Source organism: Anarrhichthys ocellatus, unplaced genomic scaffold (assembly GCF_004355925.1).
Source record: "Anarrhichthys ocellatus isolate YVR2014 unplaced genomic scaffold, GSC_Weel_1.0 scaffold47, whole genome shotgun sequence".
NCBI classification, from domain to species: domain Eukaryota; kingdom Metazoa; phylum Chordata; class Actinopteri; order Perciformes; family Anarhichadidae; genus Anarrhichthys; species Anarrhichthys ocellatus.
In genome coordinates, this window is record NW_022280077.1 from 520,948 (window position 1) to 538,007 (window position 17,060).

At 42.3% G+C, this 17,060-nt stretch overlaps 1 protein-coding gene across 2 annotated transcripts in view; it reads right to left on the minus strand.

The window, feature by feature from the left end:
- Positions 1-17,060, minus strand: part of il1rapl1a (interleukin 1 receptor accessory protein-like 1a) — a 150,697-nt gene that overhangs the window by 83,771 nt on the left and 49,866 nt on the right. For both annotated transcript variants that reach the window (XM_031869395.1, XM_031869396.1), the window contains exon 3: positions 4,795-5,080. In XM_031869395.1, the coding sequence (XP_031725255.1) occupies positions 4,795-5,080 (286 nt within the window). The remainder of the gene's footprint in view (positions 1-4,794; positions 5,081-17,060) is intronic.

Sequence of the window (17,060 nt, forward strand, 5' to 3'; positions counted from 1 at the left end):
CACACACACACACACACACACACACACACACACACACACACACACACTTTAAAGACAAATGTGGCTATGTGCACAGAGTAGAGATAGCGATGAGAGGAACAGAAGGAGAATAGCTACTTGGAAAGAGAAAAAAAACAAGATACTGTATACTTCTACAACATAAGATGACTAAAAGGGCATCTGGAAAATGCTGTAAGAAGCAAAAGTAAGATGCAAGATATTGCAACAGAGCAATGCCCTCTTGGTGCTGATATCTAACATTATCGACTCAATGCCTCCCTACTGGAGGGAATAGAGTGGGAAGACGCGGTGCTGTAGGCTTACAGAGTACACTTGGATAATACATTTGTCCACAGAACAAATTCGACCATGCAAACGCACATGCACCAACACACGTGTGGAAGCATGCACGCACGGGTGGGCAAATTAACACACCTACAAAGTCGACCCGCGGCGCTTGTTGATATAACGGGAGGACGATCAGAGATGACCTCTCACAGTCGTGCACCTGAGCCATTAAAGTCCCCAGGGAGCCAAAGGGAGACATTTTTACGTATTAAATATTCACAACATTGTGGGAAGGTGTCAGGGGTGGCGCCTGATTGATGGACAGCCGGGGGTCGATGCACAGTCCTGTGGTGTCTTTCACGTCTGTCACATTCTATTTGAGTGTAGCTGCTTTGGATATTAGTCTGTGGCTCACGTTAGCTGTAATTCTCCACACATTATTTCGCCCCATGTTGGATAACGTAATCATGGTACGAAAATACACATGGTTGCACCTTCTCCAGAACACGGATTCGTTGCTAGAACCATTATAAAGTAATTTATCAGGTGAAATGTAGTGGGACTGAGGCTGCGTGAGAGGCAGAGGGAGGAAGACATATTGATGATATGAATCGATGTTACAGGCCCTAAGTGAGATGACATGCAGGGGAAAGAGAGAAGGAGCAAAGGGGTGAAAGGGAGGGGGAGCACATAGAGATTGCTATGTAAATTAAGTCACCTTCACATGAAAACTGCCGATTAGACTTACATTTTCAGAGAGAGAAGGACAAAGATAACTACATACATGCACACAGTCATGCAGCACCCAAAGAGTGCGCCTCCATATCTCTGTCTGGGTAAAACAGGGCTTCAGTAAAAAAGTTAAACTTAACACAGGGGCCTTTACGTACATTTATAGACAGTACACAGTACGCCTAGAGCTACTGGAGACTATCCTGCCATATATACAGTGCAGTCAGACGGTATTAGGGCAGTGACACATCTTTTGTTGTGTTGGCTTTTGTACTCAAGCGCACTAGATTAGAAAGGAAACACAGCTATGGCTCTAAAGTGCTGACTATCCGCTATAATTTGAGGAGGTTTACATCAAGATCACATTAAATTGTGAAACAATAAAATCAATGTAGCGTAGTGTGCGGTCATTGTTGCTTCTACGTAGCTTATTGCCATCGCTGCCACCAAATTGTCTGGAAGGCATCTTCCATTCTTCTCATACAAACAACAGGAATCACAAGCTTCTCAACCTGACCAATCACATTCGTGATTCCACAAGTGTTGACAAGCGATTCATGAGTTTGAAGAGGGCGTGGCTAAAGAGTAGGGGGCGGGGAAAAACATCACTAATGAAAAAGGAACTCTGCTGAGTGCAATGCCGCCTCCAACAAGAGTCTACGACAAACGGTTCATGAGTATGAACCATAGACTATATATAAGATGTGGACGTTGTCAACGGGACATCACCCATTGGTTTCTGGAATGCCGTTTTGAAGGTGATTTCGCTGTCACCATCTTGAATTACGGTCGTCGCCATGTTGGGTGTTTTTTGCAACCAATGAACAGAAGTTACCATTTTTGGAATGCGGAGGAGTGACGTAGAGACGCCATATACGGCTCTGGTAGTGGCAGCAACCTGCCAATCAGAGTAAACCCGCCCTAAAGCACACTCCTCTTTATGGTCTATTTTACTCTAAATGGGATCATAATTTACTAAATGAGCATCATACTGTATTGAAGAAGACTTGAAACTAAACAACTCATGTTTACAATGTTTACTGAGGGAATAAATCAAGTGAGAAGTCGGGTCATTTTCTCACAGACTTTGATACAATTGAACTTCTTTGTGCAACCAAAGAGAGAGTGTAGGTTTAAGGACACTTCCTCATTGACTACAATCAGCAGAGCATGAGGTGGTCGCGTGTTTTTGTTTTAATTTTTGTGGACTCACAGAGTAAGCTATATAGTGGTGCAGTAATCGATCCTAAAACTCAAAAGTGAGTCAGCATTTTTGCATTTCCGGTTCCCTCGTCTCTAGGTCAATGTTTTTTTAATAGGTTTTTGGTAAGATGTCTGAAATAAGGTCTGTCGTTAACACAAGTTTAAGGGTTTTTAACGTTTTATGCTGTTAAATTTTGAAGCTGTTAAAAAAAAGAAGTTTGCAAACCTAACAAGTGGCTTAATGAGACTACAAAACGTTATTATGCCGACTAGTCCGCCTTCCCAACGTTGTTTGTGTACTCATGCTCATGCCACCGTGATTCATTTACTAACAGTACTAACAGTACCTTCTTTCTTCTGGCGACTTCATTCACGCTTTCAAAATCATAAAAGTGTTAATTTGTGCATATTATCTTGCTGAACAAAACATGTATGTATCATAAACTTATGTTTACCACAGAGGCTATTTCTGCAATAAAAATCCCACTGGCTTTTTGTTGAGGGAACCGTGCTAGTTGCATGTTAGCTATGCTAACTTCTGGGGTCGGCCTACAAAAATAAGCTGCTGGTTGGAGCCCAAAATGCATGACAGAGCTGCAGCAAGTGGTTTCTGTTAGACTTGTTGTTTTAATTTACTCTTGAGTCTTGGTGATATAGAACGTAGCATTGCATGTAATGACATACATACAACATTGGTTTGTTATATTGTAATCTAATTGCAATAAATTATTCATCTATAAAAAATGCACAACATAGAAGGTCATTGAAGCCACTGAATAAGGTCTGAGGACTAATTCACATTGAAATATCATGAGGAATATGACACACACTCTACATGCTCATTCTGACATGCTGTACAGTTCCAGTGGCATGTAATGTGCTTTTAATTGCATGTATTAACGATGAGATTTTTAAAACAGAGTAACCCATTAAGGTTTAGAAATATACACAAAAGCTGCCAGTTTATTGGGTGCATAATGCATTTTAGGAAAATCGAACAATAAATCAATCAGTCCTGCAATAAAGCAGGGTGAATAAAGCCCACATTTACAAAGCCTACCGTACATTTCCAAATTTTGACGATATGTCAGAGAGGCGTTGCTTCATTAAGCCATATGGTTGTGAAATATTTGTCCATCCCGAAGAATGTCAATGAGGGTTATATTCTTAGGTGTCATATCAAGGTCTACTTGTTCATTGTATGAACTCCAAAGAAAAGACGAAGGCATATTTTTCCTGTCTTTGCCTGTAGGGAGTTTTAGTTTAGAGTGTTTAGGTCATATATGCTAAATTGTGTGATTCAAAAGCGTACTCCCTAACATGTGTTAAAATTGATTTCAGCTCACAGGCAAATCTCTCGCAGTGTTCTGATTAGAGTATCTAAGAAGTTTGAAATCCCCCCCGTCCAGCTCAACACGAGCAACAGAAACACCAGAGCTGGGGGCACTTTTTACAACTGTAGTGCTCTACAGGGTGGAAGTGTGCTCTGAATATAAATCAACATTTGAACAGGAACCAAGCCTTGTTAGAAGAAATTGTCAATAATCAAAGACAATATTAATTTACAGTGAAACAACACTGTTTGTGCCCGATTAGTCCTACAGAGTGCAGTAATGAATTGCAGTATAAGCTGGGGTATCATTGCACACAAACACACTCCCCCGGTCACACTCGATGTATCATCAAGCCTCTCTGGGTCTTTAAGAGGCCTTTAACTGGGTTTATTAAAAATTCTCTGAAATGAGGAGCTGCAATGAGCCGTTTATTGAGGGATGTTCTCCACTGTAAAGGTTAATAAGTTACTGCCACATAATTATGCATCATGTATTAGGAAGAGTCTCTCTGTAATGGCCCACTAAAGAGTGAGTATGTGTGGGTGTTTTTGTTTGCATCTCTTTGTCTGTATATCTCTCCTCGCCACTTCACATGGCTTATACTGTAGCGCACTATACGATAAATATGTGGAATCACTCAATTACGATCATCATGTAGGTAATGTCATGCACTTTCAAGAACATTCTTGAAACGGGTCGTTTATTTTTTGCAGAAATATAATTCTCTTTCCCCGTTAAAAGGAATAGTTCAACATTTTGGGAAATATGCTTCTTTGCATTCTTTCTGATAGTTAAATGAAGACACCAAGACCACATGTCTTGTCTGTTTGGGTAATTTCTTACTTTTCTGTCTGTGTACGGATTAAACCGTTTTACAAAGTGCCAATTTGTAGGTCTTAGTTTTGCTGTTAGGCTTGTTTTTTTCGATTTTTGGACAAAGCCCAGCTAGCTGATTCCATCTGCTTCCAGTTTCTATGCTAAACAATGCTAATCACCTTCAGGTTATAGCTCAATACTTAATGCACGGACATGTGAGTGGTATTAATCTTTTCATCTAACTCTCGGCAAGACAGCAAATAAGCATTTTCCCAAAATGCTGAACAATGTCTTAAAAGGAAAAACAGGTTTTTAAAAACTACAGCAAAACAAAAGCAGATAACTTACTCAACTGAACATTTAAATGTATAATTAATATATAGAATAATCCCCAGCGCTATCCCTTTTCCCTCCATCCTACCGTAACACGCAGGAGTAGAGGCCCATGTCCTGGAGGTCGGCAGGTCTGAACCAGATGGCATCCTCCTCCTTGCTCATACGCACGCCGTCGAAAGAGATGGGCTCCTCGAAGTCGCTGTGGCCGAGGCCAGAGCTGCGGTACCACATGAGGCTGAGGCCCACACTCTGCGCCTGGCTGTAGTTGGCCCGGATGTAACCATAGAACAGAGCGCACTTCAGCCGCACCGGCTCACCCTGCAGCACCCGGTACTTCAGGTAGTCCACTGACCAATCTGTGCAGCCGTCCACTACGGAGAAACAGAGAGGGCGAGGGAGACATACATCAACACATTACCAGGGTGTGATTTAAATAATGATTAAGAGACAATAAAATATGTATCAGCGCATACACAATTGGTGGCAGTGTGACATAGAAATATAATGTTTACAGCAAAAACAATATTGAGATATTATTCATCTTCCTGTTACTTTACAAGAACATATGAGTGGGATGAGGATTATCAGGTCATAAACCACCCACAATAATGCTTTTATTTATTTATTATAAAGCACTCACTTTAATGGCTTTATTAGGGATGACACACACAAAGCTCTATAACAGTATGCAAGTGTGCATTTTTCATGGTGTGTATCGCACGGAATTCAACATGTTCTGCTTTTGGAGGATGGCAATTCCTCCTCTCCTCAACCCCCCCCTAATATTTTGATGCTGCTCTCACATTTGCGCCACCTTGGCCTCTGCAGAGACCGCTCAGACACTATCCTGCAATAGGCCAGCACGCAACCAGTGTCAAATTCGGGAATGACCTGTCATGCTCCTCCAAGTGCTGAGGATGCACCACAGCTCCAATGTCAAAGAGTGCAAGGCTGGATCGTTAGCTGGGAATGCACCTCGAGCTCTTGAAGCAAGGCGTGTTCCTTTTCTAACAGTTCTATGTAGAGATATTTTCCCTTTGGCTCTTTGTCTCCACAGGTTTTTGACCTGAGCTAATAATCCATTCTCTAAAGACACTCTGCCCTGACTGGACTGGAGAGTTTGGCCTACATGTCCACATAGGTTAGTGTGCATACGGCAGTGAAACTAGAGTAGCTCATTTTACAGATAAAATCAAGTGCAATACATACAGAAACTTTACTTCGCGGCCTAATTTGCAGTATGAAAAAAGCGCAGAAGCGAAAAAAAGTGAGGCAGTGGGCACAGCAGCTGAAAGAACATTTGACACAAATCAAAGACACTGGCACAGCCATTGACTAGGCACCCTGATCTGTTGTAGTTCTAGCCAGCAGATCTCTCTCAATTCCCAAGCTACCACAAGTTAACCTATGGCCAGCGATCACTCTGACTAATTAGCTACCATTTGTTTATACAGAAAGTGTATATTACCGGGTACATGTCTGTGCATGTGTAACCAGAGAGACTAAGAGAGAGAGAAGTTGTGATGGTGTGGTGTGATAAAGTAATAAGAACTCTGCTGCGTGCCAGTCTGTGAGTGATAGAGAGCCTCACAGGGACAGATATGCTTGTAATTAATACTCTTAATTACCAGGGAAGTAATGTGTGTCTGTGTGTATGTGTGTGTGTGTGTGTGTGTGTATGTGCGTGTGTTTGCATGAGCGTGCATTCCCTATATGAACGGTTGTCTGCCTAATTATGTCTGTTAATTACCAGTAGGCTAAGCCGCAAATGTGTGTGCGCTTCCATATGAATGTGAGAGAGACCGAAAGTGTGTGCTTGTGTGTGTGTGTGTGCAGGACACAATGTGTGAAACCCTGTCTAATTATCATTCCTAATAATGAGAGCAGGGCCCCTATAGAGGCAGAAGAGACACACATGCGCTCTCATGTGTCTTCACAACTTTAAACTTGATTATACAACTCGTTTAGCAGCTTACCGGTAAACACTAAAGACAATTCAAGCGTGGAATGCGTGTTTTTGGCAATTGAGTTTTATGGCTAAATGATTCAAATATCACACAAAAACAAGGAGGAAAATGTCCAGAAAAAAAACAACATGATTCACTTCCATTTTGTGCATCTATCTTCTTTGACCATTTAGGCATTTTTTTGGGACTTCACCATGTGGTTGAAACAGAAGAAATGGGGCCTAGATGGCATTTCAACAGCCTGATTTTGGTTAAACCACGGCATCCCCCATCAGGCGTCAGAATCTCACCTGTGTGAGAGGTTTGGTTGAAACCACATGACTGGCGTCTCATTGGATGAGGGCCATGGGCGCCACGAGGGATCCCTGTGATACGGCCATGATGTCACTGAGATTATAAACATAGGTAAAGCGCTACCTACAGCTCCGTGCCATCCCACGCAATTCGATTTTTTATGAACGACATTGTTGCTTTGAAGAAAACCCTAAGAATAGTTCTACATTCGCTAGTCGAACAATAGACTGTTTTAGATTCCTATTCCGGTCGACATTTGCCGGTTGTAAAAGGAAGCATTTCCCGCCTAACGTCAGAAGGATAAATTTAGATTTACCGGCATGCAGTTAACTAAACTAGTGAAGCTCTACGTCCCGAATTGAAGACAGAAATTCAAAGAAACACGCTATCCGCTACGAAGCAATCTCAAGTAAGACGCTTTTGTTTGTTTTGTTTTAATTTTAACTGTAATGTACTGAATAGTGCTCAGTAAACATTACTGTTGTGTTGTTGCTGCAATAATTGTGTTGTGTCAAAGCTGTGGTAAGAGTGCTATTCCATGCGGCTACAACAGTGTTGTGTTTAGATCAGCCACTGTGAGTAAAATTGGTAAACTGTACTCTATTAGTTAAAAGGTCCAGTGCTGATCTGCTGAATCTGAGTTAGCCAGTCGGGCTTCTGTGTGATAAAGTAACAGTTGCTGTATATTACTGTGGTGGTGAGGATCTGCCTTGTTTTGAGTGTTTTCCTTCTCCTTATTGTTGAAAGTAACCCACACACACGAACGTCTACTCATACACACATATAGGTTGAACTGTTACGCTTATCTCAGATGCAGGTGGCGTGTAAGCGTGGCCTCTATCGTGTACCTCATTGCTCCGTTTTACTTTTTCTCTCGCTTCTTCCCCCTCCTTACACACACACACACAAACACACACACACACACACGCGTTTGCTGATTTAATAAGTATACTCGGAATTGTATATTAGTTGTTGTTCGTTTATAAAATGATTGACTTGAACAGTATTGTTAAAAGTAAATAAACTCTGTTATACTCTAAAGAGCAGCTTTCTGGGACTACTTTGTGCTTTGTGTGTATTGTGACACTAGCTGTGTATGTGATGTGGTCCGTGCTCAAATTCAAACCTTTGCTGTTCACTCTGAATGTGGAACAGTACTTTGACTATTCACATTTTAAGTGAACACCAATTTTGAGACTTCTTTTGTAGTTTGGTTATTGGTCCCTGATCCCAGGGTGGTGCCCCGTTATTATCAGTATATGTTAATAATCTTATTGATTTTAAGAATTGTATTAATGTCAATAGTTTAGTTTTCATACATGCCGATAACCAAACACACTCCTGCCAGATCCCAGCACCTTAATTAGGAGATAATCATCAGAAAAGCACTAAACCGTACACAACTGTTCCTCCCCTGGCATTAGAGTGAGTTTCCATTGAAGGCAGCAGGTAAGTCCTCTGCTCTCTCTGCATATCAATCTGCTAATCAGCAGGGACAGCGGAGGCTTCATTCAGCCTTTTCTTTATTCAGCCTCTACGCCACTAATGGATATGACCTCTGTCGCTCTCTCTCTCTCTCTCTCTCTCTCTCTCTCTCTCACACTCTCCATTTCTGCCCTCCCCGCCACAACAAAAACTGTTTATTCTAACGAGCTTGTATCCTGATTCACAATGAAAGAACACTTTATTCAGCTGCGGCGCGCCTGTCAGCTTCTTTCACCGTGCAGATTTGCAGACACGTGCTGCCCGAGAAGTCCGCGCGCACGAGGGCGTGCGCGTGCAAACCAGGAGACCTTTCATTCCTCACAGACCCCCAAATGGGAGTTGTTTAATGCGGTGGCCTTTTGTTGGGACGAAACCATATTTATGTCTGAAACTCAAAACGGTTTTATCAACTCAATTAGAGGCTGACATTTCCCCACATCCCCATGCTGGGCAGGAAAATCGATGCTTTCCGCCGGAGGAATACTGCAGTCCTCACCTCTCACTCTCCCTCTGCTGACAGCACACACACACACACACACACACACACACACATACAGGATCTCTCCCTGCATCTCTGGGACAACACACCTTTAGCAGCGATGCTGTACAGCCACTCTCGGACAATCCCGTAGTGTAAAGGATGTTTCCATACGGACAAATTCCCACCCGGCTGCCTGTCAGGCTGAGGGAACTTGGCCTCTGCCCCGATGAATCTTACTGCAGCATAATAAGCTGCAGCGCTCCTTTACCGGCTGCTGCCCTAACACTGCTACATCACATGCTGTGTAGGCCATAGGTATGGCTGGTCCAACAGCAAGGGGGAGATGTCAAGCTACAGGAAACACATGTGTGTGTGTGTGTCACAAAAACCTTATTACATTCAGCGTCGAGGCAGACCTGTCCGTCTTCCTGTGACATTAAACCATGGCAATAACTATAGGCCGCTTACGATGAATTGACCCACACTCATGTGTAAACACAAACAAGCAACCCGACCCCTAAACGTACACAATCACAAGAGCTACGCGTCAACTCAGTCAACTCCTGCTTTTCCTTTCCCCCCTATAATCAAAACCCCATTATGCTTTCACAACGGTATATGCCTCAAGTGTGCCTGGCTTTCCTCCTCACATGCTCTCTCACTCTCTCTCGTGTCGTCCTTAGGAGTCGGTCTCTCTTCTCTCACCACTACCTGCTCTCCTAATGAAGTGTAATTATCAGATGTTGGGTGGGCGGCAGGGTTCCTTGCAGGCCATGAGACATTTAATGATCTATATGTAGATCGGGACTCTTTAATAACTTGTCTCTCTCCTTCTCTTTCCCTTCCCCTCCTCAGCCACTCCGCTGCGCCCGTGACTTGATCTCTATCTCCCAATGCAGCCGACTCTCTAGCTTGGTAATCCTCTTTTTACTCCGCGATTGGTGCTTTCCAACCAATATTTAGAACAATAACGACTAATTCCGTTTTAGTTCACTACACTGTGAGATATATATATATATTTTCTAATATGAAACAGCATGGTCCACTATTGATCTTTGGCAAAGGCTGATGGTGTACTATAGATCTTCATGGTTTTCCCAGCTACAGAAGTGCAGGTACTGTGGCTGACCCCTGAAGGTAATTGTGCAGAATCTATAGTAAATGGTTCACTGTGCTAGTAAGCCCTGGAATAAGGTAAAAACACCAGCAATAATCTTTAGACAAATTACATCTTATTCTCCTGTGCTGCATTAATTACCAATGTAAGTCCTCTGTGCTGAGATAACATGTGACAGTTTGATATACAGAGAAGTAAATGTACGACAAAACATGCTTGCATTAATCGTCATATGAGCTCAGGTGCCTTTAACAATCCGTTATAGTGACCGGCTCGTTTCCTGTGCATCATTCCTTCTCTGTTGGTCTCTCTCTACTTTAGTCTCTAGATGAGATAATATGGTTCAGGATCGCTGTATTATGTAAGCTGTTACAGACTTCGGCCTTTGAAGTTGAAATGACATTTACTGCAAGATTTACAACCTGATAAGAAAAGTAATTTTCTGTGTCATTCGTCTGTTGTTGTCTGGGATCCACAACACTAGAACAGACCAAGTTAATGTAGCCTGGCTTTGTTCTGGTCTGCTCTGGTCCAGTGGGGCCCCGAGATCTGGTTAAAGAGGAACTGACATGACCCGAATAAACAATAATACCAGAGCTTTTCTGCATGCAAGTCGAAAAAAGAATCACAAATGAGCCATCATTTATTCATTTTCTTCAAGTCTATCTACAGTACACCAACTGAAATGTTATCTTTGCAATATTTTATGAATTCAAATGATTTATAAATGCATTAAACACTATATGTTGTACTGAAGCATGATTGTGTATTAATGCTCTCTCTTTGTGTTTGTACTCCGCTAAGTAACTTGATATGTGACTCTTTAATCTCTCCCGTCTGTGCTGTGCCGCTTCATATTTCTCTGTCTCCAAATCATTCACTCTCACTGACAGTTAACCATTCCTCATTTATATGCAAATGTGGGCCGGTACTGATCTTTTCTCTCTAAAGATGGTGGCAAACCACCTTTGCTGTCCATCCAAAAAAACTGTTGGACAGGGAAAAGCATTCTACCTTGTAGAAATCTACCTTCGTCTTTGTCTTTCTCCGTCATGACTGGATAACAAATATAGTAATACAGGTATGGATTTTACTTTACAAAACAATGTTGTGCCTATTTCTTTTATTTGAATTGATTTACAAAAAAAACCGAATCATCGTATTCATTGTAGTCTGTCTTCAGCTTCCTGTTTGCTTCCTGTTATGTATTGTTAGTTGAGGCTGAATACAGAATTATAAAAAAAAGACATCTTAAAAGCATCTACACTTGAGAAATACAAGATTGTTTGTGGGGGAGTACACATTTCAGTAACCAATGTCATGTCATCTGGCCAGTAGTTGCTCCGAGACAAAATGTTGGGACAAATCAACCGAACAGCTGCTGCAGAAATGCACCAACCTATTAACATTGTTACTGCTTCCATAGTTTATAGTCTGCCAGTGTATGGAAACATATACACACATAATATATATCTATAATTAAGGATTGGAAGAGCTGTCAGAGAGAAACAAACAGAGATAGAGGCAGGTGCAACTGGCTGCATATGCAAAGTAAACAAGCAGCATCTCTGCCAGGTCTGCTGCCACTCAGCTACCCCCCCCGAACAGCCCAGTGCCAGGCCTGGATTATGTCTCCACTGCCATAGCTATTGTATCCCAAATCTGGCTGCTTTTGCTGACTGTTCAAAGAAGTGTTGAGTAATTTGCTTAGCATTTGCTTCTTTCACAGCCTTGTTATTTTGTTTGTAGAGAGTTTCCTCTTCTCCTGCTTGCAGTCGATTCTAATCCTCATAACTCATAGAGAATGCAGTTATTCGCAGAGCTTCGAATATTTTACACCAGAGGTTTTCTAACGGTGGGGCGCATTCCCCGCGGGGCATGAGAGAAATGAGGCAAAGATACAGAGTACGACGAAAGGGACAGGTGTGTGCTGGAGTTCTTCAACAATAGGGAGTTAGTTACTGTACTTTAGCCTGCTGATTTGGCCCGCTTATCAACACGGTCAGCAGCTGAACACAGCTCTTGGAGGCAATTAAGGTAATTTTTAATAGATTTGTCAAAATCCTTCACCTTCTCCGAGTCATAACACACAGTGTGATTTACACTTCCCAAGGTCCAGAGTCCGTTGTGAATAAATGTCCATGAATCTGCTGAAAAAAATAGATAAATTCACATTTTAAGGTTTCTTTGATGTGACCCAGTGATATGTCTGCACATTGCAATGGTGCCAATTAGCCAAGAATGTGAACAAACGGAGCCTAAAAAAAAGGGGCTTAAGTTGCAGTCCCCGACATAACCAAATGACTCCATCGCATCATTGTACTTCCTGTTTACATCCCCCCCAAAGCCCCAAATTATGGGAACTTTAGTTTCAACACTTAGTGTCATCCCCTAAATAGAAGTAAGACAAAGACTACTATTAGAGGTTACAAAATCCATTAATATTAACATAAAACGTAATGATAACGTCATCGTGGACGGAGCTATAAAATCTGATTTTATTATACCTGCCTGTTTTGCTCCGATTATGTCAAGCTAACATTCTTGTACTTGTTTTGGAAGTGTCCTATTACCGCAACCTTTTGGAAATGTGTTAATTCCACTCTGGCTGATTTACTACAATTTAATTATGCTCCAGACTCTGCCTTGTGTCTGTAACAACAAATCTTTCACACTTAAACACTCAGAAGACCGCTCTTCTTTTCTTCTTTGTGTTTACAGTACCCGCATCGAAAACATTTCTGATGTACTCTTGGTTTAGCTCTCATTGTGACATTCAGAAACACTATTAATATTGACTGCCTCTCTGCCAGGTTATTAAACAAGGCTCGCCCCAAGACTGTACAAGCACGGACTAAGATTAATGTCTGCTGCAATTGCTGTTGAGCTCCAATCGCGGTCTTTTTCTCTTCTTCTTTATAGTAAATCGATTGCATTTTTTTCTAGGTTGTTGCTATATTTTGTTGCTCTTGTGTTTGGCAGTTATGTAGAACAATGCATCTCAAAGACAAAGAAAAGCTGATGACCCTCTACCCGTTCCCTATGAATTAAGGCATTCATTAACCCCTATTCATTTCTGCTCAGAAAATATATCCTGGTCTCTCCACATCAGCGCGATAACTCATCACATCCTACTGTATGTGAATTAAATCAGAGCCTCCATTCCTCTGCATCTTGCTTTATTAATGTTCATTTTCTGACGTTATTTGTCACACACACACACTGTAAATTGTGCTGTAATGCATAGCAGTGTTACATTAAACTACTGAACCTGCACCTGAGGACCACAGAAGGATATGGGAACAATAGGGAAATGAAGTAAATCTAATTTGTGGCCGTGGATCTTGACATTTGCATACATATTGGAGTAATTTCAAAGGCAACATGAAGCTTTCGGAGATAAGCAAAAAAACAATACCTAAAAAGGAAGCAAATCCTCAGCGATGAGATTCGCCCCACAGAATGTAAGCAGGTGTTCCGGCGAATGTATTTGAGGCTTAAATAAGTACAAAAAGCAAAACAGGATGGAATCCGTGAATTTACACATACCGTACAGTGTTAAAAGTAGTTTACAGGCAAATCATAGAAACTTTCAAGTTTGCCTGAAGGTGACAGTACACTTTCTATCGTTTCATATAGAAACCAGGGTGCGTTTGTTGCCCTTGACCAAGTTCAGCACCGCTCACTCAGATCCTTTTAATAACTCTCCAATTGACTTCAAATTAACCAGAACCCGTTATAGAACAGAAATGTCCCCTGTTGTGTGAGAAAGGGTGTCACTGAGACAGTAGCTTTTTGACTTGACTCTCTCTCTCTCTCTCTCTTTCCCTTGCTCATCCTTTCTTCCTTTCTCTTCGTGATAAAAGGCTCTTTTTAAAGGGGAACAGAAAGCTTGTCAGGATTTGGCCAGCTGGAGAAAGTCATTTGAGGCCCAAATTGATGCGCTCGGGACTCTCAATAGTATCTCTCCAATAGTGGGGGCATCGTAGAGGGAGACGTGGCAGACCGGGACATTGTTCCTTGTAAATGGCTCTTTATTTTACAGGCGAAGTTGGGAAATGAGCAGCAGCGCTCGTGGCTGTTTATGCTGCACCGGGGAGGACGGCCATGCGTAAAATGGAACACCGAGAAACAGGAGCCCCTAATATCTGTATACCCTATAACTACTAAAAAAGGCCGCGGCTCTCCTACATCATGTGCAGTTTTACTGGTAATGGAAACGCATGCAAATAAAGTCGGTATAAGTTATAAAGTCAAGGCTGTGTGTGAACACCATCCATCATGCTGACGGGGTGTGGGCAGGCCACATACACATGAAACTGTACGCGGCGCGAATGGCTGAGCCAAGCCCCTTGGACCATGACTGGGAAGAAAGGCCGGAAAGAGTAGGACGCATTTCAAATCATGAGATAGCCAAATGCATGTGTGTATATGTGTGTATGTGTGTGCTCATGTGAGGGCATCTCTGTGTTTGTCTATGCAGGTGTCAATCTGCTGTGTAGTATTAAAATGCCAGTGATTTCTTCTGACTCTGCCTTTGTGTGTGTGTGTGTGTGTGTGTGTGTGTGTGTGTGTGTGTGTGCGCTGGTGCTCTCCATTGTGCAGCTGTGATCCAGGAGATTCAGGCTGAGCTGTCACTCGGCTAATCTCCCCCAGTAGAAATACAGCTTGGAAAATGTCATCTGAACATTCCAAATTGTGTTTACACTCGCTGCAGGTTCCATCGCTTCTAATTTGACAAGTCATTATCACCCATGCTCCTCTCCCCACTTCCCTCTCGCGGGCCTGAGACACACACAAATAAAAAAAGGAGGGGGAAGGGAGAATGAAGGAGACAAAACAAGGGCATTAAATTCCACTCACAGACACGCAATTGTGCTCGCAATAGTCAGGTAATCCAAAAGGCTGGAATAGGGAGGATTATTGTGGCTTTCATTAATTTACAGAGGCTATTCTGCCTCAGCCGCCTCTGTAAACTTCACATCTTTCAAAATGTCATTCCCAAAGGCCTGCTTATAAATTTACAACAAACAAAACTAGACAGAGAGCCCTCCTGGTGAAGTTGTTGGCTGTCTGGTACAAGCAGTTGGTGGTGACTACATGTGTACTGGGAGAAGCACATGGATCTGTACACCCTCAGGCCCACAGTGAAGTTAGCAGTGACAAGGACCGTAGTACAGTGGGAATCTAGTATTGGACAGAAAACGGTAGACCACCTCACACAGGAATACCTCGGAATTTAACAAGAATATACGTTGTTGGTGTATTCCCTCCAGAATGACACCTGTAAGCTTTAGCTCATCTGATGCAACGTGACACTACAGCACTATTGTCAGGACAGCATTGCGGTTTCAAAACCTGGTGAGGTTAGGCAAAAAACCACACAAAAAAACAACTAAGTTAGGGCAGAGATTGTGAAACTTTTTCTGTCATTTCCCCTTTGGAGGAGGAGAAAATCACTCAGACTGTCAGCTGCCAGAGTTGTCAAAGTCACATTTTTGTCACATTTTCTTCTTGACTTGGCTCAGCTGAGTTTTATTCTTTTTTTTTTTTTACGTCTTGGAAGCAAGCCACATGTCAAGTCCCGGTCCATTCCGTACAACCGAACGAACACTACTGCTGTTGTGAAAGCGCGACTCATTTACTGTTCCGTCGCCATGGTAACACCGATAACCACTTGATTAAATTTAAGGAACGGCCGCTGTCACGGTCGGCAGGAATCAACGTTCGATTGAGTGCATGCACGTTCTGAGACTGTGACTTTATTAGGATGTTGCACATTATCTTGATGTCCAAACTTGATCAAATCTGCTCCGTTAAAGAACCATTCAGACGCAGGCACTCAGTGAACGGACCGCATTGATAAATCAAGACAACCCAACCCCCCCCCCCCCCCCACCTTTCGGAAAAAAAAAAAGTAATTCTGAAACTGAGCTGTCTCTTGAAAAGTTTAGTGGGCGATGGGGGTTTTGTATCCTCGGGGTTTGTGAATGAGCGTTTCTCGTGACCTCTATTACCAGGCGTATAACTTACAGCCTGGGGGGGAAACTCCAAAATACACAATCTAAGTGCAGACAGGGACACACAGAGGAAATGGGGTTCTTAAGTAAACGCTAGCACCACTAATGGTTAGGACTGGTGTTCTGTGCCGATGCCTGTACACCCTTTAACTCCCCTGCATCTCTATCCATGGAGCTATCCATGGTGCTGAACAGTATAACATGAGTGTTACACGGATTTCTTATGCAGACCACAGTATATCATATTAATGGTTATATACAATGGCCTCGCTTGGCTGTCAGGTTGGTGGTAAATCAGTATGTTACTGTGGTCATAATTCCTTCATTATTTACCTTGTTTCATAAGACATTGGGATGATTTATTCAGATATGACATTAAGCATCTCGGTCATACTGTATTTTGTGCTTTTCTGCTCAAGATTTGAATCGCTTGAATCACATTTGTTTCTTTTGTCTCTGCAATCTGTTTGTCTAAAGAAGAGAATGCAATTTCTTTGTTCTGCGGGTTCAATTTTGAGTAATTGTACGTTTGAAAAAATAAATTGTGGTGTCGTGACTATTGGAGGCGAAGTGAAATAAGCCATTTTTAATGTGTATCTAACCTTCCTACTGTTGGGCTGGGTGTTTTTCTTTGCTCTGACCTCTAAAATAAATTGAACCCATTATGAGAGGAAATCTGTGTCTCAAAAGCAAAACTGAAATAAATAAATAAATAAAAAATTGTGGCCATGGTTGAATAAGTTATTTGACGCTAAATCAAGGTGATGGCAGGAGAATTGACAGTGAGCGAGAGGCTGGGCGAGGGATGGAAGCAATGACCCATCCCATCTATCCAGTCAGTAAAGGGACATCTCCAGTGAGGGCGGCACTCGGGGCCAGAGATGTTAATGACACTACTGCCCTAGGCTTAGACCCAGGCACCATACCCTTGATCATAAATACACACACACACACACACACACACACACACACACACACACACACACA